Here is a 24,939-nt window from a genome sequence, read left to right as displayed (position 1 = left end):
ACTCCCTAATCGCGGCCAGGTCCCTTTTTACCATCTCAATCAATTGTTTGGCCGAATGCACCCCCAGGTCGTTTCCCCCGAGGTGAATAACTATGGCGTCTGGGTGTTGAGACGTGCATAGTTTTTGCCGCAGATCCGATAACAGGTGTTCCCATTTCAGGCTGACTCCTTTCGGAGCCAGCCCCAAGTGCGCTCCATAAGGTCTCTCCTGCGCCCTTTTGGCCGCCCATCTCACGAAGGAATGTCCTATTACCCATGCTATCTTCCTTTGGTTCCATGCATCTGCGGGTGAAATTAAACGCATTAGTTATCCATCTGAGCGGACTCCGGCCTCACATACCGCTTGGCCACCGCGGATTGCCAACGACCGATCTTACGGATGGTCTCCATCGGCAAGCCCGCTTGCGCTGCGCTGGTCGCTACCCCGATCCGGAACGAGTGTGTTCCATACTCTCTCGGGTCCAATCCAATGCTTTCTAACGCTGCGCGCAACACCGCAGTGAACTGATACCTAGTTAGCGGAACGCCATCCCTGTGCACCAGCAAGTGCTCCCCGCCCTTCGGCCGTACCCGCAAATAGTTCTTTATGTTCCTCACCGGGCAAGTTACCTGTGCCCCCGCTGTTGTCAATATAATCTCGACCCCTTTCGCCATCTGGTCTGTCTTAGATTTGTGTACTCGCAGTCTGATGAGCCGATCCTGAGCTTGGACGTTGCCGTACAATAACCCGTTATTACCCTTATCGTTTTTGGATGGGGCCACCAACTCGCTAACCCTTAACGCGGCGAAAAAGACCGTACAAAACGCTGCCCTGAACAATGTCACCTCAAACGGCTCGGTGCATACTTGCTGTACTGCGTGCCACAATCTGACCAGTAGCTCATGCGTGATGGGCCGTCTTTTATCGCCTTCCCATGCTACCTCCCTCGCCCACCCTGCTAGCAACTTCTTGACTATGAAGAAGCTGAACGGATCCCCCAACCCCTGCGCCTTCGTGAAGAAGGCAAAACCGGCCAAATGGTTGATCGTGGCTCCCCTGGACCGGCCTGCCTCCTTTGACCGTGATATAAAGCGAACTATCTGATTGGCCTCTACTACCCCTGGCGCGCTGCCCTGCTCTAACAGAAATTCCTGAACCTTCTCATAACCCCGGCAGTATGCTTTCCAGGTCGCCGGGGCAACCGACGCCCTCAACAATCCCTGCTCGACCTTGCTCCAATCTGCCATAGATGGGCCGGTATTGGGACTCCCTCCGCCTCTGCCTCCGGCACCTGTTGGCGAAAAAGATCCCACTTAGCCCTTGATAACGCATCCGCCACCTGGTTCCGGGCCCCCGGTACATGTTTTGCCCCTATGGTCATGTTCCATCGCAAGCTCTGCAGGACCACTTCCCTCAACAATCCGGCCACCCGGGGACAGTGGGCAGCCTGTTTGTTCAACACCGTCACTACTGCCGAGTTGTCACACCAAAAGACTATCCGTTTGTTGCGCAACTTGTGGGCCCACACTGTAATCGCTACCAATATGGGAAAGAGTTCCAGGAACGTTATATTCCGTACCAAGCCGTCGTCCCGCCATGCCTGCGGCCATGGCGCCGCACACCAGGCGCCTTGGCAATACGCCCCGAATCCCCAACCGCCTGATGCGTCCGTGTAAATATCTAAATCTCGGTTGGACATTACCTCCTCCTGCCACATTGCTACCCCGTTGAAATTTTCCAAGAATTGCAACCACATCACAATTTCGGCCCTTATCGGTCTCGCTACTCTGATGTGGTGGTGCGGTCTCCTTACCCCTATTGTCGCCTCTGCCAATCGCCTCAAGAAAGCCCTTCCCATGGGTATTACCCGGGTGGCGAAATTCAGACTTCCTATTAGGGATTGCATCGCGGTTAAGGTGACCTTCCTTGATGCCAGTGTCTGCCTAAGCAAGTCCCGTAGCTTATACACCTTCTCTAACGGTAATCTTGATGTCATTGTCTGGGTGTCTATCTCTATGCCCAAAAAGGACAGGGTAGTAGCGGGGCCCTCCGTCTTTTCCTGTGCCAATGGAACCCCAAACTCTCGGGCCATTCCCTGAAATTCTACTAACAGCTGTGCACAGGTGTCCGTATTGGCCGGTCCCACAAACAAGAAGTCGTCTAGGTAGTGGACCACGTTGCCATTCCCTGCCCTTTCTCGCAATGCCCAATGTAAGAATGTACTGAACATTTCGAAATAAGCACAAGATATGGAACACCCCATCGGCATACATTTGTCGAAGTAGTAACTGCCTTTGAAGCGAAAACCTAGTAGCGGGAAGCTGTCGGGGTGCACGGGCAGCAGTCTGAATGCGGATTTTATGTCCGCCTTGGCCAGTAATGCCCCGTGGCCGCATTGCCTTACCAAAGCGATCGCCTCATCGAAGGATGCATATTGGACCCTGCAAGCCTCCTCCGGCACGTGATCGTTAACCGAGTCACCTGGGGGATAGGACAGGTTCTGAATAAGTCTGAATTCCCCTTTCTCTTTCTTGGGCACTACTGCCAGGGGCGATATCATCATATCCAGGAATGGGGGGTCCGCGAATGGGCCCGCCATCCTGCCCAATTCGATCTCCTTAAGTACCTTCTGTTGTACTATGCCCGCGTGTCTCACCACTGAGGCCGCATTACCTAAACTTGCGCTCCTAATTTTTCCCGTGAACGGTATTATAAAACCATCTCTAAAACCCTCCCGAAGCCTGGCAGCGTCTAAACTTCTAGGGTATTCTGCCAGCCATTCCGACATGGTCACCAATTGTATCGGTGAAGGTGCCTTGCTGAACACACTATCGCCTTCCTCCTCCACCGAGATTTTCTGCCGGCCCTTGCCCTTTTTTGACACACTTACTTGCCGGGTGCGGTCCGGCACACATGGAACACATGTGCTTAAATTTGCATTCATTGAAGGTGCACCCTGCCTTATTGAATCTCCAACACACTTTGCTATTCCCGCTCTCTCCCCAGGCACTACTCCCCGGCGTAGGTGTCCCGTTGCCCGCCTTTGCGGTCCCATGTGCTCCACTTGTATCAAGGACCTTGCTAGTCATCTGACGCAGCCACAAGCCGACGTCCTGTGTTCCCCAAGCCATACTCTTGTTGTCTTCCATTTTGTCCCTAAACTGCTCGTCATAATTTAACCAGCACCAGCCCTGATACTCCTTGTAACCCTCGAGTATGGCATCTGCGTAGCTAAGCATGGGCGCATACTGCGACGGGTCCTCCCTCCCCGTGATACTGATCATCCTCAAAAAGGCTCTGGCCCAATTTATTATGTTCTTTGCCACCTTCGCGTCCCCCCCTTTCTTCTCCTCCTTCTTTCCCCTCTTTCTCCTTTCCGCTGCGCCTTTCCTGCCCTCCATTATGGAAAATATATCAATGTATTCCCTTCTCCTAATTTTACAGCGCAATGCCCTCGGAACACTTTCCCACAACTCCGCTAAAGGTGGCAGGGCCGTTACGGATGTCGCGCCCGCTGCTACGCGCCCAACCGTCTCAGAGGGCCCTCTTTCCCCTTCGCTCCAGTCAGATTCCTCGTCTGACGAGTCAGTGGGAGATTCGCTGTCCTTTCTCCTTCTCTTATTACCCTTTCTCTTTGTCACTGCCTCCTTGTCCCGTCCTCCACTGCCTTGTTCGCTGGGTGCCTCCGACCCGACCGCCACGTCTGCTGCTCCTACCGGAGTTCGTGTCTCGCCGTCCTCCCCCGAGCTCGCCTCTCTCTCTCTGCTCTCCGTTCCTTGTCCTCTGCCGGCACCGTTCGCCGCGGTCTGTTTCTTGGGTTGTTGACCCGACTTGGTCTTCCTCTCTCGCCCTTGGGTGGGCTCCGATGTCGTTTGCGCTCCAGTGACCCTGTCCTGTGGAGCCGTCATTCCCCCGGACGCCGGGTTGTACCATGGCGGAGGTACCTGCCACCATGGGGGGTACATGTGTTGTTGGTAAGGATTACCCATTGCAGCCGTCCATGCCTGTGCACCGTGCTGAGTTCCTCCCAGCCCACTTTGTGTCGACACTGTAGCTGGTCCGGACGCTCCCGAGGGCTGCATAGCCCCTGTTCCCATCACCGGCCAGAAGGGCCATCCCCACTGCGGTGGGCCGCCTTGCCCCGACTCCAGCTGCCTGCCTTGCGACCCCTGGTGACTGCCTTGTTCCGCCGAAGCCGGTTTCGCCTGCTGTCTCCTGCCTCCGTTCTTCCTCGCCTGCACCTTCTTGCCTTTTCCAGTCAATCCTGGCTCGCCCTGGTTCCTGGCCTGTGGTCTTCGCCTCCCCCCGGCTTCTCGCCCTCTTTCCCCTCTTCTTGGGGCAGGAACCGCCGGTGCGTCCCGCGGCTCGGCGCCCATCTGCTGCCTCGCTCCTCCCCGGGGTTTCTGCTGCCTTGCTCCTCCCCGTGCTTTCTGCGCTCCTCTACCCGGCATGCTCGCGGTCAAATACAAATGACTCTTTGCTGTTCTTTATTTAATTGTTTGTTATTGTTTACTCACGGTTTGTAGCTTCTAACGGGAGGAGCGCTGGCAGGTACCTTGTTCTGTACTTGACTCCGTCTCTTTTGCCTCCAGGGGTATGTCCGACTTTAAAATTCTTGTGGTACTGGGATCCCCACGAAAGCACGTGGTTCTCTGCTGCTCGGCCGTCCAATCTCCTGCCTGGTTCTTCCTGCAGCTGCAGTTCTCTGCGCTGACCCAGCTCAGGCTGCCCACGTGGCCACCGCCTGTCCGGCTCCCTGGATCGAATTCCGGATAGCTGCTTTGCCCGGCAGAGCTGCACTGCCCTTCTGCCACTCTTCTTTGGCTGCCCTCGTGGCCACCTCCTGATTGCCTCCTCCGATCAGCCTCCGGGTCGCCGCTGCTCGCGATCCCGACGTTGTCTGCCGCAAAGGGGTGCTGTTCTTTTGAATTCCTCCCTTTCGCGGGTCCCCGGGTCCCGTCAGCCGACCGCTGCAGTGCCTGCCTCCACGTCCGACCTCCCGGACGTCCTCCTCCTGCTCGATCGAGCCTTGGTCCTCCGTGCGTTGCCCCCGATGCTGCGAGCCCCTCCGTGCACTGAACCGGCGAGCGCTGGCCAGGAAAAAGGATCAAGGCCGGCGCTCGCCGGCGTCTTAAAGGCCCCGGGTCTCGCGAGAGACCCGCAGGCCGACGTCATCGCGTTGATGACGCGCCAGCGCCGTCCCTCGCGCCGCCCCGCCCCCTCCCCGGGGCCCGACGTCACCACGCCGCCGCGCCTCCGCCGCCGCGCGAACCTCCCGCACTGCCGTGCGAACGGCCCACGCCTCGGGACGAGGAGGGGGGGGGGGGCCCTCCCCTCCGGCGGACGCCATGTTAAGGGGGGGCCCTCCCCACACGAGGTGAGTCGGCCCGTTTTTTATGAAAATTACTCTGGGGGTTGTACGCGTAAAAGTGCACGCAGAAGCATCTGACTACTGCAGACAGATGTTCCCAGGGTCGGAGGTCAGGCAGGGAAATAATTTACATGTATGCTTTCTATTTTCAGAAGTCCATGCGTAAATATTCGCCTGGACATTTACATCTCCTCTGTAGCAGGTGTAAGTGTGCACACTCAAGCTGCACAAAAGTACGCACGGTCTGGCTAATATTCAAAGTGGACTTATGTACATTATACATCTGCTTTGCAATGAGCTCTCAGTGTGCTATTAGAAATTTGGGCGCCCACTCTAGAAATGCACAATAAAAAGGAAGGGAGGTGAGACACAGAGTGAACCCCTGCGACCTCCATCTTCATGGCTTAAAGGCACACACTCCTTTTCAGGGTGATTAATCAGTTGGGTAGAGGTTAAGGATCAGTTCTGGTACATTATGAATTTTTATGTTATGAATGTATCATTACTTTGTTGTTTGTTTTTATTCTGTTTTTAGTATATTATTACTTCTACCTTGTTTTAATGTATTTTGTTTGTATATTACTATTTATATTTCTTGTAAATTGCTTAGGGCCCTGTGCATAAAGTGATACATAAATCCGCAATAAACATAAATATAAATGTTGTTAATATGCAACCCTTGAGGAGAAACTTGTATATGGTGACCACTAATGTACAACAGACTTGGCCATTTCCACTGAGACTTTGTTATACTACACTTGAAGCCTCCCAGACAGACCCAGCTGCTAGTTTAATGCTACTGTTGCAGCCTAACCCAAATGGCTACCCATACTAGTGGGGCTGTTGTCCAAACATCAGGGCTCCTACATCTCCTGCCAGACAAACCCTGTTATGAGAGCACTTGCGTTTCTGCTGGGTCTTCCAGTGCTTACTGTACTTGGAGCCTAGCAGACCCAGATCCAGCTGACAGTTCATTCAATCAGCACATCACAGTCTGTCAAACGGGCCCAGCAGCATGGTGACCTGCATTCATTCTAGTAACCCCAACACTTGCTGAATCATTTCAGCAGTGCATTTTAAAACTTAAAGCACGTGCTGCTAAGTTGTGTTTCTGCTGTTTCTTCCCTTTCCTACAACTAAGGATCCTTTATGCTTATCCGATGAACTCTTAAAGTCTGTTAGCGTTTTAGCCTTCACTCCATGCATCCACCACCTTTTCCATAAGAAAGTATTACCTGACGATGCTCCTGAGTCTATCCACTCGGAGTCTCGTACCATGGTCCCTTGTTCTAGAACTTCCATTCCACTGAAAAATGTTTGCCTCTTGTGTATGGTTAATATATTTCAGACATTTGAACACCTCTCCCCTAGGGTATACATATTTAGATTCTTTAGTCTCACCACATAGGATAAGTTCTTGGAGGAGAAGTCCATTACCTGCTATTAATTAAGTTGACTTAGAAAATAACCACTGCTATTACTAGTAACGGTAACATGGAATAGACTTAGTTTTGGGGTATTTGCCAGGTTCTTATGGCCTGGATTGGTCACTGTTGGAAACAGGATGCTGGGCTTGATGGACCCTTGGTCTGACCCAATATGGCATGTTCTTATGTTCTTATGTGTAGATCGCATTATTTTAGTTGCCCTTCTCTAGACCACCTCCAACCTGTCTATATTTTTCTGGAGCTATGACCTCCAGAACTGGAAATAGTCCAGGTGAGGTTTCACCAACAAACTACACAACAGTATAATCCCTTCCTTTTTCCTACTAGTTATGCCTCTCCATATGTACTCTAGAATCTCTCTGGCTCAGGCCACACACTTGTGGCTTTGTTTCATGCCCTTGAATTCATTAGATATAATCAAGCTGAAGTCTTTTTTATACTTTGTGAACATCAGTTTCATTACTTTTTGCAATACAGTCACCAAAGAAACTACAGCGGCACCTTAAAATAAAGCAAACACCCTTGATGCATTTCAGATCACAAGAAGAAGATAAAAACATCTTACAGGAAGAAAGATTTTTTGCTACATAACTGCCTTTTATATCTAAGAAACATTGGCTCAATTGGTTCTGTAGCTAAGAAAGATGAGGGTCAATATGTGCAGGCAGCAGGTGCATGGGCATGCTTGATGCAGCAGATGAGTTTATTCTGTCAGTCACCCATTAACGATGAATAGCAAAGTAATTCTGTAAGCAAGCTCAAGCATAATCTGTATCAAGGGATCTGTTCTAATTCATTCATCCTTATGTTGGTAAGTAAGATTACGTTTTCTTTTTAAATTAACGCATACTTGTTTCTGTATTCAAGCTTGGGATAACCTGATTGGTTTGACTTCACCTTTTCCAGGTGCAAAACTCTGTTACACTCCAAGAAGAGCACTACCAAGCAGATATATTTTAATAAATGACAACTTGAAGTGTGTATTCACTAAAGCATCACTGCACTTTCTTGCAAGGGTTTTTGTCTAGGGATTAGGACTCATGTTCTAGATCCAGATTTTTCTCTGAATCTCTGTAACATAAGGGGAAAAGTCTCTCTCTGTGCCTCGTTTATCCAAGCCGTAACTGGGACTTCTCCCTTGCGTACTCACTTTAGGGAATGTCATGCAATGCTGCAGAAGTATCAAGAACACATCTGCCTCAGAGATGGCTGCACATAGGTTTCCAAGATGTTATGCTTCTAAATTTCCTGGGATATAAGGTGCCTTTTGCACTATTACAGAGCAATACAACAATTCTTACAAACATTAGAAATAACGAGAAAAACGTTTACACTGTACATGCCCAAAGTTTAATGACACTATAATAACCCCCTTTTTTTTCACCTTGTAAACTGTGGTCCATCGGAAAGTGCTTTGTCTCTTCAAAGGCTTTGGTCATCACCATCCCTTTGAGAAGTGTATTGATAGCATCTACCTGTGGTAGAAAGTATAGGCGTCAACTCTTAAAGGAGTTTTCCAAAGAGTGGTTTGGGTTTTATAGCTTATTTGCACCTTTACTACTCTGCACAAAAGACATGTCACCATTAATTGGGCAGGAAGTTCTGAAATGAGTTTTTAACATTTCTCCATGTGATGTATTTTGGGAGCAGGTGCCTATCTCGCACACCATGTATGGATGCTGTTATTTCCACCACTGCTGATGAATTAACTTGCCCGTGTACCTGGGCAATTTTCCAACTATCCGCAGGCACGCTTTACCAAGGACTTTGTATCATGTATACTTTCCCCTTGAATCTTGCTGCAGGGACTTCTTTGCCTACATTTTTTGGGGGGTAGATTCTGCATGGAAAATAATGAGCAGAAACTTGAAAATACAATCCACGCATACTATTTTCTGATCCCACTCAGAACATTCCCCCCCTCCCCATATGGCTCTATAGGTATGAAACACTGCGTATAGTTTTAGCCATAGAGGGAGGGCAATTTACCCACATAATTGGCTTTGAAATTTGCTCTCAGATTATGTAAACACATGGCTTAAAGTTTTAAGTGTTTGAGGTTCTCCACTACCCCATGATAACTGACGTTACTCGCTTTTATCTGGCTAACATCCCTCAGGAGAGGAGAGGAGTCCATTTTACATGAACACACAACTCTGCCAAATTATACAGTAAACATGTTTTCCTTACTGTAAGGAAACATGCAATCGATAAACTTGACTGGTTCATAAGCCTGCAGAAGGGGAAAGGATTTCTTTGTAGGTTATCCCTGAAAAAAGGGTCGACTGAGACCTTTGACCCTAGTATCCCAACTCTAGTTTGAAAGTCTGTCCACAACTGGAATCTACCACTTGCAGATTCCAGTTGTGGACTTCTGTTTGGTGCCAATCCCCCATATGGATCTGTAAAATCAATACATGTTCACACACCTGATTAAAGAGATGCTCAAGACAGCCATGGAGCTTGTCCTGCTTGTCTGAAGGGATTCGCATGTCACAAGGAAGCTCATCGCCTATAGTAGAGTGAAAAAAAAAACCAGTCAATTAGACAAGGAGGTTTATGTTTCACATTATTGCTTTGAGACTCACTCAGAATGGGCTCCATTTGCACCGTTTGGTCTCTAGTGGGCTACTGTAGATGAAACTGAGAGCGGCAATGGTCATAAAAGCAAATATTCATGAGACATTTACCAAAGAGAAAATATTTGCCACAGCCAAAAAAAAAAAAAAAAGAGAGGAAGATATTCACGGCACGCAGGAAGAGTGCCCTCCACTTCACCCACAGATCTGCTCACAACACCTATCAAGCCAAAGATTTGCCTTTTATTCACCTTTGGCGGCCTTGAGACCTGAATACACTTATTCGAGCCTTGGGCAGTAGCAACTCGAGGCCCTGTCACTGCCACATCCATGCAGCTCCCACTACTTTCAATGGGAAAAGATCTTGCCATTTTTTCCCCTTGGGGAAATAATAAGAAACATAGCTTTGATATACTTTTTCTTTTACTGTGTCAGTTTGCGCCTAAAAATAATTTAACTATCTTCCCTTATTTTAAAGGCTGGATAAAGTTTAACATGCAAAAGCTGCTTTAAAAGGGCTAGAATCATTCTTAGTGGGATCATGGCACTCATCTTTTAAAGACCACTTTTGAATAACCCAGTGTCTATATAACATATATCCTATATCTCCCATCCTAAGCTTAGTTTTTACTTGCAATCACATCTTATTGCTCTCCTCTCTCTCAAAGGGACACGTCAGAGTGATTACAAGAACAAGAACTTTTCCAGGATGATCTCAGTGGACATCTGCTTTCCTCCAACTGACGTCTACGCAAGTGAGCAGTGGGCACACACCTGATCCCATCTCGTCGCTGCCAAGGTAAGAACTGTTACTGCGCACACTGGTGTAGGAGAGCACGGAATCGCGGTTACTGTTACATTCACTGCAGAGAGGAGAGAGAGAAAAACAAGACCCTCTTGTCATTCTTCTCAGTCATCTGATCCCACATCAATGACCTCTAGAAAGCTGGCTTGATTGCCCGTGTGTGATCTCCCATTTTTGCCAGGACATACTTCTGGGGCAGAAACAGTTGGGAAAACTCTAAGAACAGGGATGGATCCAACATATAGTGCAATTTTTCTTTTTTTTTTTTTAAAATAAACAATGAGCACTATTAGATCTAGACGAATGCTTTTGCTGATTGCAGTACCTATGAATAATCCAAAGATGCTGTCATACATGAGTTTTTCAGACCACGTAAGTCCCTCCTTCAGAAAACATTGTACAGCTATTAGAATTCTGCATCCCACTGGATATAAATTATTTCTACAGTACTGCCTGTGATGAGTACATGTTATATTCATCTACACAAATTTGCTTTCATTTTTCCATTAAAATTTGATAAGTAGCAGCTGCCAGCGATACAACCAACATGCTGGGAATAACTGCTCTTCCCTTTCACTTTTTTTTTTTTTTTTTTACAAATACATTTCTAGTTTTCTATTTCCTATGAGTAGAGCAAGGATTGAAATTCAGAAAGCATAAAATTATACAGCGAGACTCAAAACTGAGAAAATAAAGCATGGTACTTGAGGACTTGTTAATGAGAAGTGGAATATTTCCGTGCCTTTTTTCTTTTTCCGTGTCTACAAATCTTAATCGTTTTCTAAGAATAGAAAAGGGAAAAATAGTACAGAGGAAAAAGAAGGAATTGCAATGTTCAGTAGGATTTCTAAGCACTGATTCACCATTTTTTCTCACCTTTATTTTCCATAGAATAGGCAGAGAAATCACAGTACAGGAAAGCTTTAGGGTTAATTTTCAAAAGATTCCTTGAGCGATTAAGATAATCGAGTAATTTATCTTTGCTGTTTAATTTTACCCGGTTATCTTTAGCTGAATTTTAAGCCAAACCTAACTGGCTAGGTTTGTGGGTAAAAATTCCCCTAAATCTGGCTGCGATCATGGTCCCTAAATCTGGCCACTAGGTGTCGCCACTGTGCAATGACCAGGAATCCCTCCCCTCACGGACTGTGAATGCCGCTTCCACAGGATCTTCAGCCCTGGCCAGCCCAGGGAGTAGAAAACCTGAGCCTGGAAGCAAATCCAAGTTCTCTGCATGGCAGAGAATATCACCACAACTGAGACTCTATGCTGGCCCCTAATCTTTTCTATTGTTCCTCCTTATTTCTATAGTGCTACTGGAGATATGCAGCGCTGTACAACTACACATCCAGAGTCCTTTCTCTGTAGAGCTTATAATATATTCAAGACAAACACGACAAATAAGAGACATTTTTTTTAACCCTAAGCATCTATTGTGATAGAAATGCATTCAGATACCTCCAGATCACTATCCTGTTAAGTGCAAGAAACAATAAATTCAGCTAATGTAAGCTGCTGCTTTATTCTGCATGTTGTGTTAGTCTGACAATGGTAACAGCCAGAGGAAATGTGAAAAAAAAAGGATTTGCATTCACAAAAAAATGCGGGGAGTAGCTTGCTTTTTACGGCAGTTACTACCCAATACCAAACAAGCCTGATGCTTCACTTTCAATGCATATCCAGTGTTGCTCTCTGCTTCAACGGCAGGGGGAATGAAGAAAAGATGATTTTTAAATTCCGACAACAACCAACAAGGACTGAATTCCACAGTCTGGGTAAACAAATAAGCATGGGTGTAGCTTGCTTGCTACGGTGGTTACTACCCATATCAATTAAGCCTGATACTTCACGTTCAATACATATCCAGAGAAACTCTCTGCTTCAACGGCAGGGGGAAATGAAGAAAAGTGGATTTATATTCAGATAACAACCAACAAGGACTGAATTGCACAGGCTGGGTAAACAAATAAGCGTGGGAGTAGCTTGCTTATTGCGGCGGTTACTACCCCTAACCAATTAAGCTAGATACTTCACTTAGAAGCAGTCAAGCACTGCTCTCTACATTAATGGTGGGGGTGGAAGGGAAAAAGAACCAAAAGGTTACATTAATACTTCACTTAGATGCAGCTCCAACACTGCTCTCTACATTAATAGCGGGGGTGGAAGGAAAATAGAACCAAAAGGTTACTAAAGGCTAAGAGTAACAGATAAGTATGAGAGAGAGAGAAAAAAATAAGTGTGAAAGCTTGCTGGGCAGACTGGATGGGCCGTTTGGTCTTCTTCTGCCGTCATTTCTATGTTTCTATGTAATGGTAACTGTTGTGTATTCCTCTCTGTTTTACAGAGCTGAGCACCTGAAGGCCTGAAAAGCCTGCTGAAGGATAAAGAATTTTTATTGTTTTTCTTTTTTTTTTTTTATCTTTTGCCTGGTTGGACCGAGTGACATACCTGAGGAGGGAGCAGGCTAGGATTTAGTTTCCCTTGCATTACACTTGGATATTTAAACTAACTCCTTTTTCAGTGATGTTGTTAAAAGAAAACGGGCATTTAGAGAGGGCCACGAAGGACCGGGTAGTGGTACCAGATTAATATTTCTCTTTACTTGAGGAACACAGCCTGAGCCTTCCAGAATGTAAAGAAGCAAGTTGGCCCAGCAGGAGTGGAAACTAACCCAGGACATCCTTTGTCCTACCCCAGCCTCTCTCACAGATCGATACTGTAACGTGCGGTTGAAGATTTCCCGTCCGTAACACGCTGTGGGCGCACAATTCCGACGCGTAAGGTGATCCTGCGATACAGTCTCCAGTTTCACACGTCCTTAGCGCTTCTTAAAACAGACACATAACCCTTTCCGCACCCAGCATGTATATGATATGTAAATGAACAAATTAGCTGTTTAATGAAGGAATTAGCTATTCCCCTCCGATACTGTGACGCGCGCTCAGATTATCTCCTTAGTAACCCGCTATTTTGCCGCGGCCTTAACGTGTTAGTTTACCGCCTACCCTCTACTAGGTGTTAGTGTGGTGTTCGAACAGCTACATAGCGGAATGTACCATGGACGACCTCTATATATATATATATATATATATATATATATATATATATATATATTTGCAGCATAAAGTGTAAAAAAACAAAAATATGTATAAATACATGTCACTTTCCTGTCACTTTCCGAATCCCCCAGACGTGCGGTCATCCAGGCGGCGGCGGGAGCCGGCGGGCGGGTGGGCGCACGTTGGGTCCAGGCGGCCAGGTGGGTGCCTGTTCATCCAGGCGGCGGCGGGAGCGGGGGGCGGGTGGGCGCACGTTGGTTTCAGGCGGCCGGCGGGCGGGTGGGCGTGCATTCATCCAGGCAGAGGGAGCCGGCGGCGAAAGCGGCTCCCTCTGCCTGGATGAATGCACGCCCACCCGGCCGCGGCCTGGATCGAACACGCGCCCACCCGCCCGCCGGCTCCCACCGCCGCCTGGATGAACAGGCACCCACCCGGCCGCCTGGACCCAACGTGCGCCCACCCGCCCGCCGGCTCCCACCGCCGCCTGGATCCAACGCGCGCCCACCCGCCCGCCGGTTCCCACCACCGCCTGGATCCAACGCGCGCCCACCCGCCCGCCGGTTCCCACCACCGCCTGGATGAACAGGCACCCACCCGGCCGCCTGGATCCAACGCGCGCCCACCCGCCCGCCGGCTCCCACCGCCGCCTGGATGAACAGGCACCCACCCGGCCGCCTGGATCCAACGCGCGCCCACCCGCCCGCCGGCTCCCACCGCCGCCTGGATCCAACGCGCGCCCACCCGCCCGCCGGTTCCCACCACCGCCTGGATCCAACGCGCGCCCACCCGCCCGCCGGCTCCCACCGCCGCCACCGCCTGGATGAACGGGAGCCCGCCGGCTCCCGCCGCCGCCTGGATGACCGCACGCCTGGGGGATTCGGAAAGTGACAGGAAAGTGACAGGTATTTATACATATATATATATATATAAACAACTTACGCTGCAATGTTAATATGGAGGTCGTCCATGGTTTTTTACACTTTACTCCCTTTGGTTTTACCCCCATTTTTTACACTTTATTCCCGTTTTAATTTTCGCCCTGCGCCTTGCTTCGGGAGGGGGGGGAACCATCCACTTCCTGGTGCCTGTCATTTCAAATGACATTTGAAATGACAGGCACCAGCGCACCCAGGATACTGTATAGGCACTGTATTAGCGCCTATACAGTAAAATGGGTTGCGCGGGCCTAACGCTTGCCTAAGGCTTCGCAGCCGCGGCATGCATTTGCATGCAATTTGAAGTGAGTATCGAGCGGTAGGTGAAGAGAACTGTGCGTGCGGGGAACGAGGGTGCGCCCGGCACTGCCGCACTGTTTCTACCGCGGCCTTAGAGTATCGATCTGTCAGTTAGTTGATCTAATTCCACCCCTGTTTCATTCTTCGACACTGATAACCCAGCATGTTTATCAACACACTGGAGCAAGGTCAAACCACTTAATTAACAGTGATGAGAACTCCCCAGCTTCTACTCCTTGGTCCAGCCAGGACAGGGAGTGCTGGCAGGGGAGTGACATCTGGCCAGATTCATGGTGACCGATTACGGGGATCCAGATAGAGCCCACTGCTTCTGGCCACTGTGAGAGCAGGGGCTAAGAAGGAGTGGGAGGAAACGCTGGGTATTTAGGAAAGAAGGCTTCTTATTGCCGTAGCTCCTGTAAAGGGCAGGTTCCGAATGAACAGGAAGAAAACATTAACCCACAAAAAAAAAAAACCAACATTCAAGACTTTTACTCTCTTCTGGTGTCAACTGTTGGAATTGCATGTGTGGCAGGTGAGGAAAACAAACAGCTACTCGTGTCTCAGCGCTGTACTGATCTCTGAACCACTGGTGCAGGTTTAATGGGCACCATAAGGCGCCTTCATGTCTATGCTTAGTTGGATTGATCGACATAATTTAATTTTATGGCTAAAAATGCTTGAGAGACTGCCCAGAAGACTTACAACTCTGTAGAAGTTTTTTTTTTTTTTCGTTTTATGAAGTGTGATGTGCTAGGTTCTCTTCCATCACTCACTACAGAGACGGGAAAGCTGCTTCGTGCCTTTCTATGCCATTCGTAGACTTCTGGTCTTTGCTATCAGGAAACTGAGCATGTTCTTCGGCATGCATCGTGCTGAGGGACAATGTGGGTTTTGTTTTTTGGGGGTTTTTTTCACTTTCAGTGTTTGGCACCTGCCACGGTGCAAAAACTGTAGAAAGCCCATCCTAAGGCAGCAGTGGCATCATTATTTTCAAAGCAATTTCAATATTTAAAAGAATCCCCTTCTTAGCCCACTTTCCGAAAGGGATGGCGGCTTGTGTTTGAGCCTGTGTGTGTCTGTTCCCCAAATGACTAGATTGTTTGGCGACCTATAGTATCTACACCTAATGTTCAGGACAAACTCAGGGAGATACAGGAGCATTTTGACAGGTGCATTTTTTTTTTTTGGGGGGGGGGGGGAGGAGTTGGCATACAGCCTAAAAGTGCAGACACATCCCAGAAAGTCGGCTCTGTTGCTTCTGTGTGGGACTTGTTTCCTACCAATTTATATTTCACTTCCAAGGTGAGCTTGCAGCCCCGCCTAGCAGTAAAGTCTGCATGCACATTCTGCACGTGGACGTCAAACGGTATCCTCAAATTTTCAAGCGGTAACCACTGCCGTGCCAGAGGTGCAAAACTATGTGTAATATACGCTTCCAGCGCAGCCTGTGACAGAAGCTGGAGCGCGCCAGGACTGGGTATTGGTAAGTGCATGACACGCTCCCAGCGGAGAATTTTAGGGCTCAGCAGGATGGGGGGGGGGGTGGGCCTGGGGGGTGGTGGAGGTGGAGGCAGATGCGTCGCTGCAATTTAAGACTGTGGGGGAGTGGGAGGGTCTGGCCACAGCCACATATTCAATATTGATTGAACTGGGGATGGGGGTGGGGAGAGGGGGCGTCTGCGGATACCGAAGCAATTTTACATTTAGGAGGGGTTGTGGAGAGGGGGTGCACGGTCCGACACACTTGGGGGGGAGGGGAGCAGAGGAAATCGGGCCACAGGCCCCTTTACTTCTCTTTTCTTTTTATTTCCCAGTGATACTTAACCGGATATTTTCTTGAAGTTATCCAGCCACACAAGGACAAATAACTTAAAAACCTAACCGGCTATATTCAAACATAACTGCTTAGGTTTTTAAGTTATCCGGCTATATGTGAAGGTATATGCCGTTTTGAAAATACTTGTGTGCGTACTAGAAATCACCAGTTCACTGATACCTCCAGCAGGTCACCCAGTCCTTTTCTACTACATCTAGACCTTCTAGCACGTCACACTGAACCCCCACCAGTTGACCCAGACTTCCAACCCAAAAATTGCAGGCAAGTCCGATTTCATTTGCACTAGTCAATTAGGAGGTGTAAAAGTGTACGAATAAGTTCGGTAACGTATGTGTGCATATCTCTTACAACACAACAACTACCGCGCCCACTCCTGAACTCTGCCCCAGAACGCCCCTGGAAGGTCCATTTTTCTCCCCTGGTAAAATGTACGCACAAAACTGAAAATATGTGCGTATGTTTATAAAATAGCATATACGTGCCACTCATCTGCGTGTTTGCTATTTTTACACGTGGAAGCCCTTTGAAAATTCACCATATGCTTTTGAAAATCGAAAAGTATGATTGCAAGCTGCACCTCTGCTCCCCAGAATGCCTTTTCACGGTGCAGGCAAAAGTACTCGTGAAAACAATCTATTCACGTATTTAGGCGCCCTCGGCCCCAGTCAATTGTACAGTAGCCGTTTATGCGCATAAAGCCGGGTTTAAACCCTGCCAATGGCTTTGACAATCACCCCTATAAACGTTCAGCCATCGCCTCTTACTTAGCTACTGACAGCCATCACGAATCTGAGTAAACTGAAATGCTGTGGTCCTCAATACCCAGAACCTCACGCAGCCCCTCCACTTACCAAACGTGAATACAATGGGGTGAATATTCAGCAACATTTAGCCACATAACTCACAAGTTCTCAATTTTTCTCCCACTTATCTGCCTAACTTATGATCTGTCTAAACTTTAGCTTACGAAGGGGCATTCCAGGGGCAGAGTTAAGCTAGCTGGCTACGTTATTCGGCTACCTCTGGTCATGCCGTGGAGTAGTCCTAAAGGTATATATTTGGCTATTTTTAAGGTAAGCCGGATTTGGCCTACAGTCACTAAGCCGCAATGTTTTTTCGCGGAAGGAGTCTCACTGCTGTGGGGCGCGTTGCCACAATAGGGGAGACCCTCCCCTGAAAAAAATATTGTGGCTCTCAGGCGCATTCTTTTGTCGCGCAGCCAAACACCACGGGACAAAAGAGCGTGGCGAGCGGCCCTTTAGGCGCGATGGCGGCCCCAAAATCAAGGGACAGCCATTGCCTTAAAGGGCCGGCCGCTTAAGAAGTTGCCCACTGAAAAAAAAAAGTGGAACAGCGGTCAGGGCTGTGGCCCCCAACCCAGACTCCTCAAAATAAAAATTGAAATGTCATGTGCAGCAATGGCTTCCCCCACTCCCCACTATGCCTTCAAAATGTAAACGAAAAGTCATTGGGGGTTCAGGGACCCCCCCCCAACCCCCGAACCATTAAAAATAGCTGAACATCCAGTAACCCCTAGCACCCAACCTGGTTGACAGCGTTTTTCAAAAATGAAAAATGGCATCGACCTGACCTTGCCCCTGTCATGTGATGGGGCCCGATCAGGTTGGCGCCATTTTGAAAAAATGGCATTGACTGGGTGGGGTGATAGGTGTCCTGGCCCCATCACCGGATCTTCAGCTATTTTTAAAGGTTCGGGGGTGCAGGAGGGCAGTTGGGGGGTGGGAGGTGCCTAGAGATGCAAAGGCATGGGGGGGGGGGGTCCCTGAACTCCCCCACTGATTTTAGTTCACACTTTTGGGGGGAGGAGGTGCCAGAAGAGACACTCTACCCCCCCCCCCCATTAGGTGGGGGGTACCCCTGAACCCCTAGTTACTTTCCTTTTAAACTTTGGAGGGGTGGGGCTTCATCGCATATGACATTTCAACAATTTTTTTTTTTTTACTTTGAGGAGTCGTGGCCACCTTCAGTGGTGGCCCAGGTTGAGCCAGAGATCAGCCCTGACTTCCACTCAACTTTCCTTTCAGCCGTGGCTTTCTTTCTGCTCTGTGCCTTTTAAATGTAACGCAGGAGCCTCGGGGCTCCTGCGTTACATTTAACATTTTCCCAGTAGGTGTAATTTTATCATGGCTGGCCACTTTCTCTGTTCGCTGCAATAAAATATTAACATCAACTTGCCTATTAATGAGCTTCTTTGCATGCATTTACATTATTCATGCATGCAAATCAGGTCATTGTAATAGGGGAGGCAACCTGGACTGTCCACACATAATATCGTGTATATCATTCAATATAGTCGTGATAGTGCTCTATCGTGCGATATACAGCGATATATGCGTTTACCATGCATTAGAGCACTACAGCAGCTTGATGCTGCACCACTGAAAATCCCTCCAAAGTTAGGTCTGTATGTGTTGTTACACAACTGGGCTCTCTATTACACGCCACATGTTTCACTGAATGGGCAATAGTCCATGTTGGGGCTGTTTCTAAAATCAGGGAAAAGCAGGTTGGATATGCATCCCACCGCAGGATCCAATGTCTGTGTAACTTTAAGAACAGGTTACACAATAGTGGAGATTACCACCGCTTCCCGACTGCAGTGCTGAAAGCTCCTTACAATTAGAAAGTAGTCCTTTATTTTCTGGAAACTCATTCCTTGCTGTAGGGATCTAATTACAATAAACCTGACACTTTCAGCACCATAAGAAATGAGATATGACAACAATTATATTTGCCTTGGAGGATGAGAACACTTTCTGACACCGGCGCTCGTACTGTAATTACCTTCACGGCAATTGTAATCGCAGATGACGATTTGCATATGTGAAGCTTGACAGCAAGAGCTGGCTGATTTTTTTTTTTTTACGAAGCCAATTTTCCGACCACGGGCGTGCAAGCCAACCATTAAAGGGAAACTCCCTTCCCTGGTGGGGACCGCGGGTACATAGGTATCTGCAGAGTTTGCAGGTGCAAACTCCCACTCTAGGAAGAATGCACAAGGAGTTAAAAATAAACTCCTCATGTTCACTTTGTTGGAACATCCCATCCTGGTCCCTAGCCCCACCCGTTTTCCCCACACACGGGCGGGGGGAGGGCACAATTTTCAGAGGTAAACACACCTCCCCCTCTGTTTTCTCCTGTATAGCTGTGTTTAAAAAAGGATTGGATAAGTTCTTGGAGGAGAAGCCCTTACCTGCTATTAATTAAGTTGACTTAGAAAATAGTCACTGCTATTACTAGCAACAGTAACATGGGATAGACTTAGTTTTTGGGTACTTGCCAGGTTCTTATGGCCTGGATTGGCCACTGTTGGAAACAGGATGCTGGGCTCGATGGACCCTTGGTCTGATCCAGTATGGCAACTTCTAATGTGCTTATGTTCTATGTCATCTAGCATCTTCAACCAAAGAACAAGCACCAGAAATATTACATTTAAATTACTCCTTGGCTAAGACAATTAGAGGGCCATAGTTAAGAGGAAAACTGAAGCCCTGGAACAGAATGGCAGGTACCGGTTTCCATGCTATGTATTCATGCAGGCTGCAGTTTGGGTTTCAAAGATGCCTACAGCTTCCATTTAAAATGTTTTAACAAGTTAGTGTACTGTTTTTATATATTATCACTTCATCTTATTTATGTTTGCTGTAGTTTTTAAGTTACATTTACATAAACTGTGAATGTTGTTATTGTAATCCGCTCCGACCAAGCTACGTTGGGAGGTGGCGAAATACAAAAAGACAAATATATAAATAAATGAATACATTATTTTTACTAAGACGTTTCTAAGCAAACAGTCAACCATAAACATATAGTAAGATATAAACAACGAAATATTCTGATTGTTCATGCAACAGCTGACAAACTAAACAAGCGAGACAATGAAACCTAAGCAATCATCGCCATCACCAAAGAAGAAAGAATAATTCTGGAAAAAGCAGCTATGAGAGGTGCTTGTGACACACGTTGGTAAATAGAGATTACCGTGTGAGGTGGAAGCAATAATATCAGGTCCTGCATGCATGCAACGAAACCCCAACAGGGGGGCAGGGACATTCACTCTATGCTCTGCCCATTTTGTTGCGTAGGAGGTAGACCCGTGGGCCGAGGTGGGGTTGTCGCTACCCGTAGGAGGGATCCTATGGGTCCCCATCGTCGGCAGGCGGAGTGGGCTGACTGATGGAGGCCGGCTGGAGCTTAGCCAATGCCAGCCCTTGTTCCCCGCAGGTTGAGCCTTTGGGTACCGGGGCTGGCTGGAGTTAGGTGGGCCTCCGTATGCAGTTGTCGAGGAGAAGATGGAGAGGTCAGCACAGAGGCAGCAACAGCGGACATAGACAGTGGGAGCATCATAGAACAGGCTGAAGTCAGGGTAGGAATGGTGGCAAGGCAAGGCTGAGGTCTGGACTAGGAGATGATCAGTAGCGTGGTCAGGCAAAGCAGAGGTCTGGACGAGGAGATGATCAGTAGCGTGGTCAGGTGAAGCAGAGGTCTGGACGAGGAGATGATCAGTAGCGTGGTCAGGTGAAGCAGAGGTCTGGACTAGGAGATGATCAGTAGCATGGTCAGGCGAAGCAGAGGTCGGGTCCAGGAGAAGATCAATAGCGTAGTCGGGCAAAGCAGTGGTCGAGTCCAGGAGAAGATCAATCCGTAAGGGAAGCTGGGAAGCAGGAATGCAGGAATGAAGAAGACAAACCAGGAACAGGAACTCAAAGGGAACAGGAACCAGGAACACGGAGGAATCACCAGGAGGCAACGAAGTACACGACCAGCGTGGAGACCTGTTGCAAAGGCGACTAACAGGAGCTGAGCCCAGCCTTATATACCGGAGCTTCAGCGACATCATCATCCGGGGCCGCAGCCAAGTTCCCGCTGCGGGCCCTTCAAAAGAAGAGGAGATGCGCGTGCGCCTAGGGAGGGGCATGGCGCTGGATGGCGGTGTCTCTCCATGACCACACAGAGAGGCCCACAGCGGAGCACAGGAGTCTGCTGTAGAACCAAGAACGCTGTGGACGGCCCGGGGATGGAGCCGGCGGCCTACAGCTGCAAGGGAAGTGGAGCCAGACGCTGGATTAGACAACAGAGGATAAGAGAGCCTGGCTGCGGGCCTGCCGTAACCGGCACACGCAACACGCGTGGCCCGACGAAGACCGCACCTCCCAAACGGTGCTGGCCAATTGGAGGCCAGGCGCACCGCTGACCTCATCAGGCTGTGATTAGGCAGGCAAGACCTTTTAAATTTACCTGCTCTCCTCGGCGCCACACACCGAGCGCAGCGCCCCGAAGGGGTGCGACCTAAGGGGCATGCCCCTTAGTTTGCCCCTTTGTTTTGCTCCAGTAAATTTCTGTTACCTATTTGCTCAGGTAATGTCTGTTACTTTCATCCCCTTTCGAAGCATTAAAAGACAACTAGAGTATTTCTAGAACCTCTCAGCTCCCCTTTCCCTCTATCTTTTCTTTATCCTATCACTACTTCTCTCTATTCCCCCACCCTCACCCCCTCTCACTTACTCCCCGCACCACAAATTCCAGTGCAGCACTCTTCCCCCCTTCCAACCAATCTTCCCTCTCTTGCCTCCCTCAAAGATCTGACTCCCCTTCACCCACCCTTGCACACGCAATAATACACCCCCTGCCAACCCCCTCTCTCCCCCCTCCACTCGAAAGTAGCCTCTCCATCCATTCAATGCTGCCCAGCACATCACTACACTCATCAAACACACACAGTCTCCTTAACTCCTCTACTCCCTATCTTAACATGCATCACTACCACATAACCACTCTCAAACACAATAAACACAGACCCCCCATCCCCTTCCATCCACGGCAACACTCACACCTCAAACCAATCCTACCTACTATGATCTCCCCCCCACTCTCCCAAATATTCGGTCTCGCTGCCCTCACTCTTATCCTTCTCAATGTACAATCATTAAGCAAAAAAAACCCCATCCTCAATGACCTACTCATTGACGAGAACCCGGACATCTGTGCAATAATAGAAACATGGCTTAAGGAAACGGACACAGTTCTCCTAAATCAACTCCCCACCAAATCATACAACATTTTCTCGATCCCTAGGCCCAAAAAGAAAGAAGGAGGAATCCTTCTATCCATTAAAAAAGAATTTAACATGATACATCAATCCATCACCCCTCCGCCTAAACTTGAAATAGGCCTTTTTAAATCCCTTTCTCTGCAAAATTGTTTAATTTACGCCCCCCCCAGGAACCCTTGACAGCAACCCTTCGTCTTTCATTGAATACATTGCCAAAAACATCTCCATTGACACGCCAGCAATCATCCTAGGTGACCTCAACCTGCATGTCGACAGCTCTCCTCGAACTCCCTCATGCAACGTCATCCTCAATTCCTTAGAAGCTCTAGGTTTCAAACAATCCATCAACTTCCCAACCCACAAAGCAGGTCATACCCTTGATCTTCTTTTCACCAATTCCCAGATTCAGGTTGACCCTCCATCTGGCACTCCCATCCCCTGGTCTGACCATCACCTCATCAGAACCAGCTGCTCTATAAAGAAACCCCCCAACCTTCACAATACAAACAACACTATTCACTACAGGAAAAACTGTAGTAGAGATGATCTCATCACAGCACTTTCTAACAAATTAAATGACCTAGATCTTTCAAACGCTGACAGTGCCTTAGCTTCATGGCATAACATAACTAACACTATTTCCAACAATATATGCCCTTTACAATCTAGGCAACTACACCAGCACCATAACAAAATAAAGAACCCTTGGTATACTCAAGAACTAAAAAACCTGAAACAACACCTTAGGAAAACCGAAAAGGCCTGGCGCAATGATCCTGGCACAATTCAAATCCTCTCCACATCATTACAGCGAAAGGCTAAATAATGTGAAAAGAGATTACTACTCTTCTAGAATACACCAATTCCAATACAACCCGCGAGCCCTCTATGAGTATGTTGCCTCGCTCACTAAGTCAGCACCCCCTGATATTCCCAAAGAAGTAGCTAAATCCAAATGCGAATAACTCGCTACATTCTTTCAAGATAAAATCAACAAGCTGCTGACCTGATTCCCCACCCCCTCTCCTCCTACGCAAGCCTACGAAAAAGCTTACCAAGCCCCCCCAGAAACCTTGCCAAGGGCCTCACCTCATTAGACTGCACCACTGTCCTCGAAATAGAATCATTTATCAAGAAAGCCAGACCATCCACCCACCCCTCAGACATGATCCATACAAAACACCTCCTATCTATCCCTAACTTAATTGCACAACCCATAGCCAACATTATAAATTCCTCCATTAACTCAGGCCATGTACCTGACCCTCTCAAACAAGCTATTGTCAAGCCAATATTGAAGAAACCGAAACTTGACCCCACTGACCTGTCCAACTACCGCCCCATCTCAAACTTTCCATTTATCTCAAAACTTCTTGAAAAAACAATCAACAAACAGCTCATGGAATACCTTGAGGACAATCAACTCCTCGCCCCCTCTCAGTACAGTTTCCGGAAATTCCATGGCACTGAGACCCTCCTCCTCTCCCTGTCCGACCAACTTATCAAAAGCCTTGACAAAGGGCAATCCTATATTCTAGCCTTTCTAGACATCTCTTCAGCATTTGACACCATCAGCCATAATATCCTTCTACAACGTCTAACCGAAATTGGAATCACTGGTGTCGCCTTCAACTGGTTTAAGTCCTATCTCAGCAATCGAAACTTCAAAATCAAACTTGGAAACCATGAGTCCAAAGCTATTCTTCTTGATCAGGGAGTCCCACAAGGCTCCTCCCTGTCCTCCACCCTCTTCAACATCTACATCTCACCCCTCTGTCATCTTCTATCCAGCCTCAAGCTTCCCCACTACATCTATGCTGACGACGTGCAGATACTCATTCTCGTATCAGGCACACTCCCGAATGCCATGAACATCTGGAATTCCACACTTCTCTCAATTAACAAACTCCTAACTACTATCCACCTTGCCCTGAACACTGCAAAAACCGAACTCATGCTTATCTCACCTCAAAGTCATCCCAACACTATCCCCCTGCCTCTCCCTCAATCCCCACTAATCCCATTCTCCCAACAGGTACGAGACCTAGGGGTCATCCTGGATAATCACATCAACCTTAAGAAATTCATAAGCAACACACTAAAAGACTGTTTCTTTAAATTACACACACTAAAAAAACTTAGACCCTTACTTCACCCCCCAGATTTCCGTACAGTACTCCAAACGACTATATTCTCCAAACTCGATTACTGTAACTCTCTCCTCCTAGGTTTACCTAAAAGCTCTATCCACCCTTTACAAATACTACAAAACACAGCTGCCCGGATCCTCACCAACACACACAGAAACGAACACATAACACCCGTACTAAAGGAACTACATTGGCTCCCAATTGCATCCCGCATTCAATACAAGACCCTCTCTCTCATACACAAAGCACTGTACAATCCAGAGATGAAATGGCTCAACGACTCTCTTAGCTTCCACCAGGCTACTAAACCCACCAGACACCAATACCTCACCACCATTCAGACCCCCTCCCCCAAAATCACCAACCTGGCCTCCACTAGAGCACGTGCGCTCTCGGTCG

The 24,939-nt window shown here is 48.2% G+C and overlaps 1 protein-coding gene across 2 annotated transcripts in view; it reads right to left on the bottom strand.

The window, feature by feature from the left end:
• The window catches only part of PREX1 (phosphatidylinositol-3,4,5-trisphosphate dependent Rac exchange factor 1), a 411,313-nt gene that overhangs the window by 35,314 nt on the left and 351,060 nt on the right, over window positions 1-24,939 (bottom strand). For both annotated transcript variants that reach the window (XM_029611388.1, XM_029611389.1), the window contains exons 27-29: window positions 10,153-10,241; window positions 9,229-9,311; window positions 8,184-8,274 (exon numbers count right to left, since the gene is read on the bottom strand). In XM_029611388.1, coding sequence (XP_029467248.1) covers window positions 8,184-8,274; window positions 9,229-9,311; window positions 10,153-10,241 — 263 coding nt within the window. The remainder of the gene's footprint in view (window positions 1-8,183; window positions 8,275-9,228; window positions 9,312-10,152; window positions 10,242-24,939) is intronic.

This window comes from Rhinatrema bivittatum, chromosome 8, assembly GCF_901001135.1.
Source record: "Rhinatrema bivittatum chromosome 8, aRhiBiv1.1, whole genome shotgun sequence".
Classification (NCBI taxonomy): domain Eukaryota; kingdom Metazoa; phylum Chordata; class Amphibia; order Gymnophiona; family Rhinatrematidae; genus Rhinatrema; species Rhinatrema bivittatum.
The sequence above is the reverse complement of the archived record's forward strand: the minus strand, read 5'-3'. Positions and strand labels throughout refer to the sequence as shown.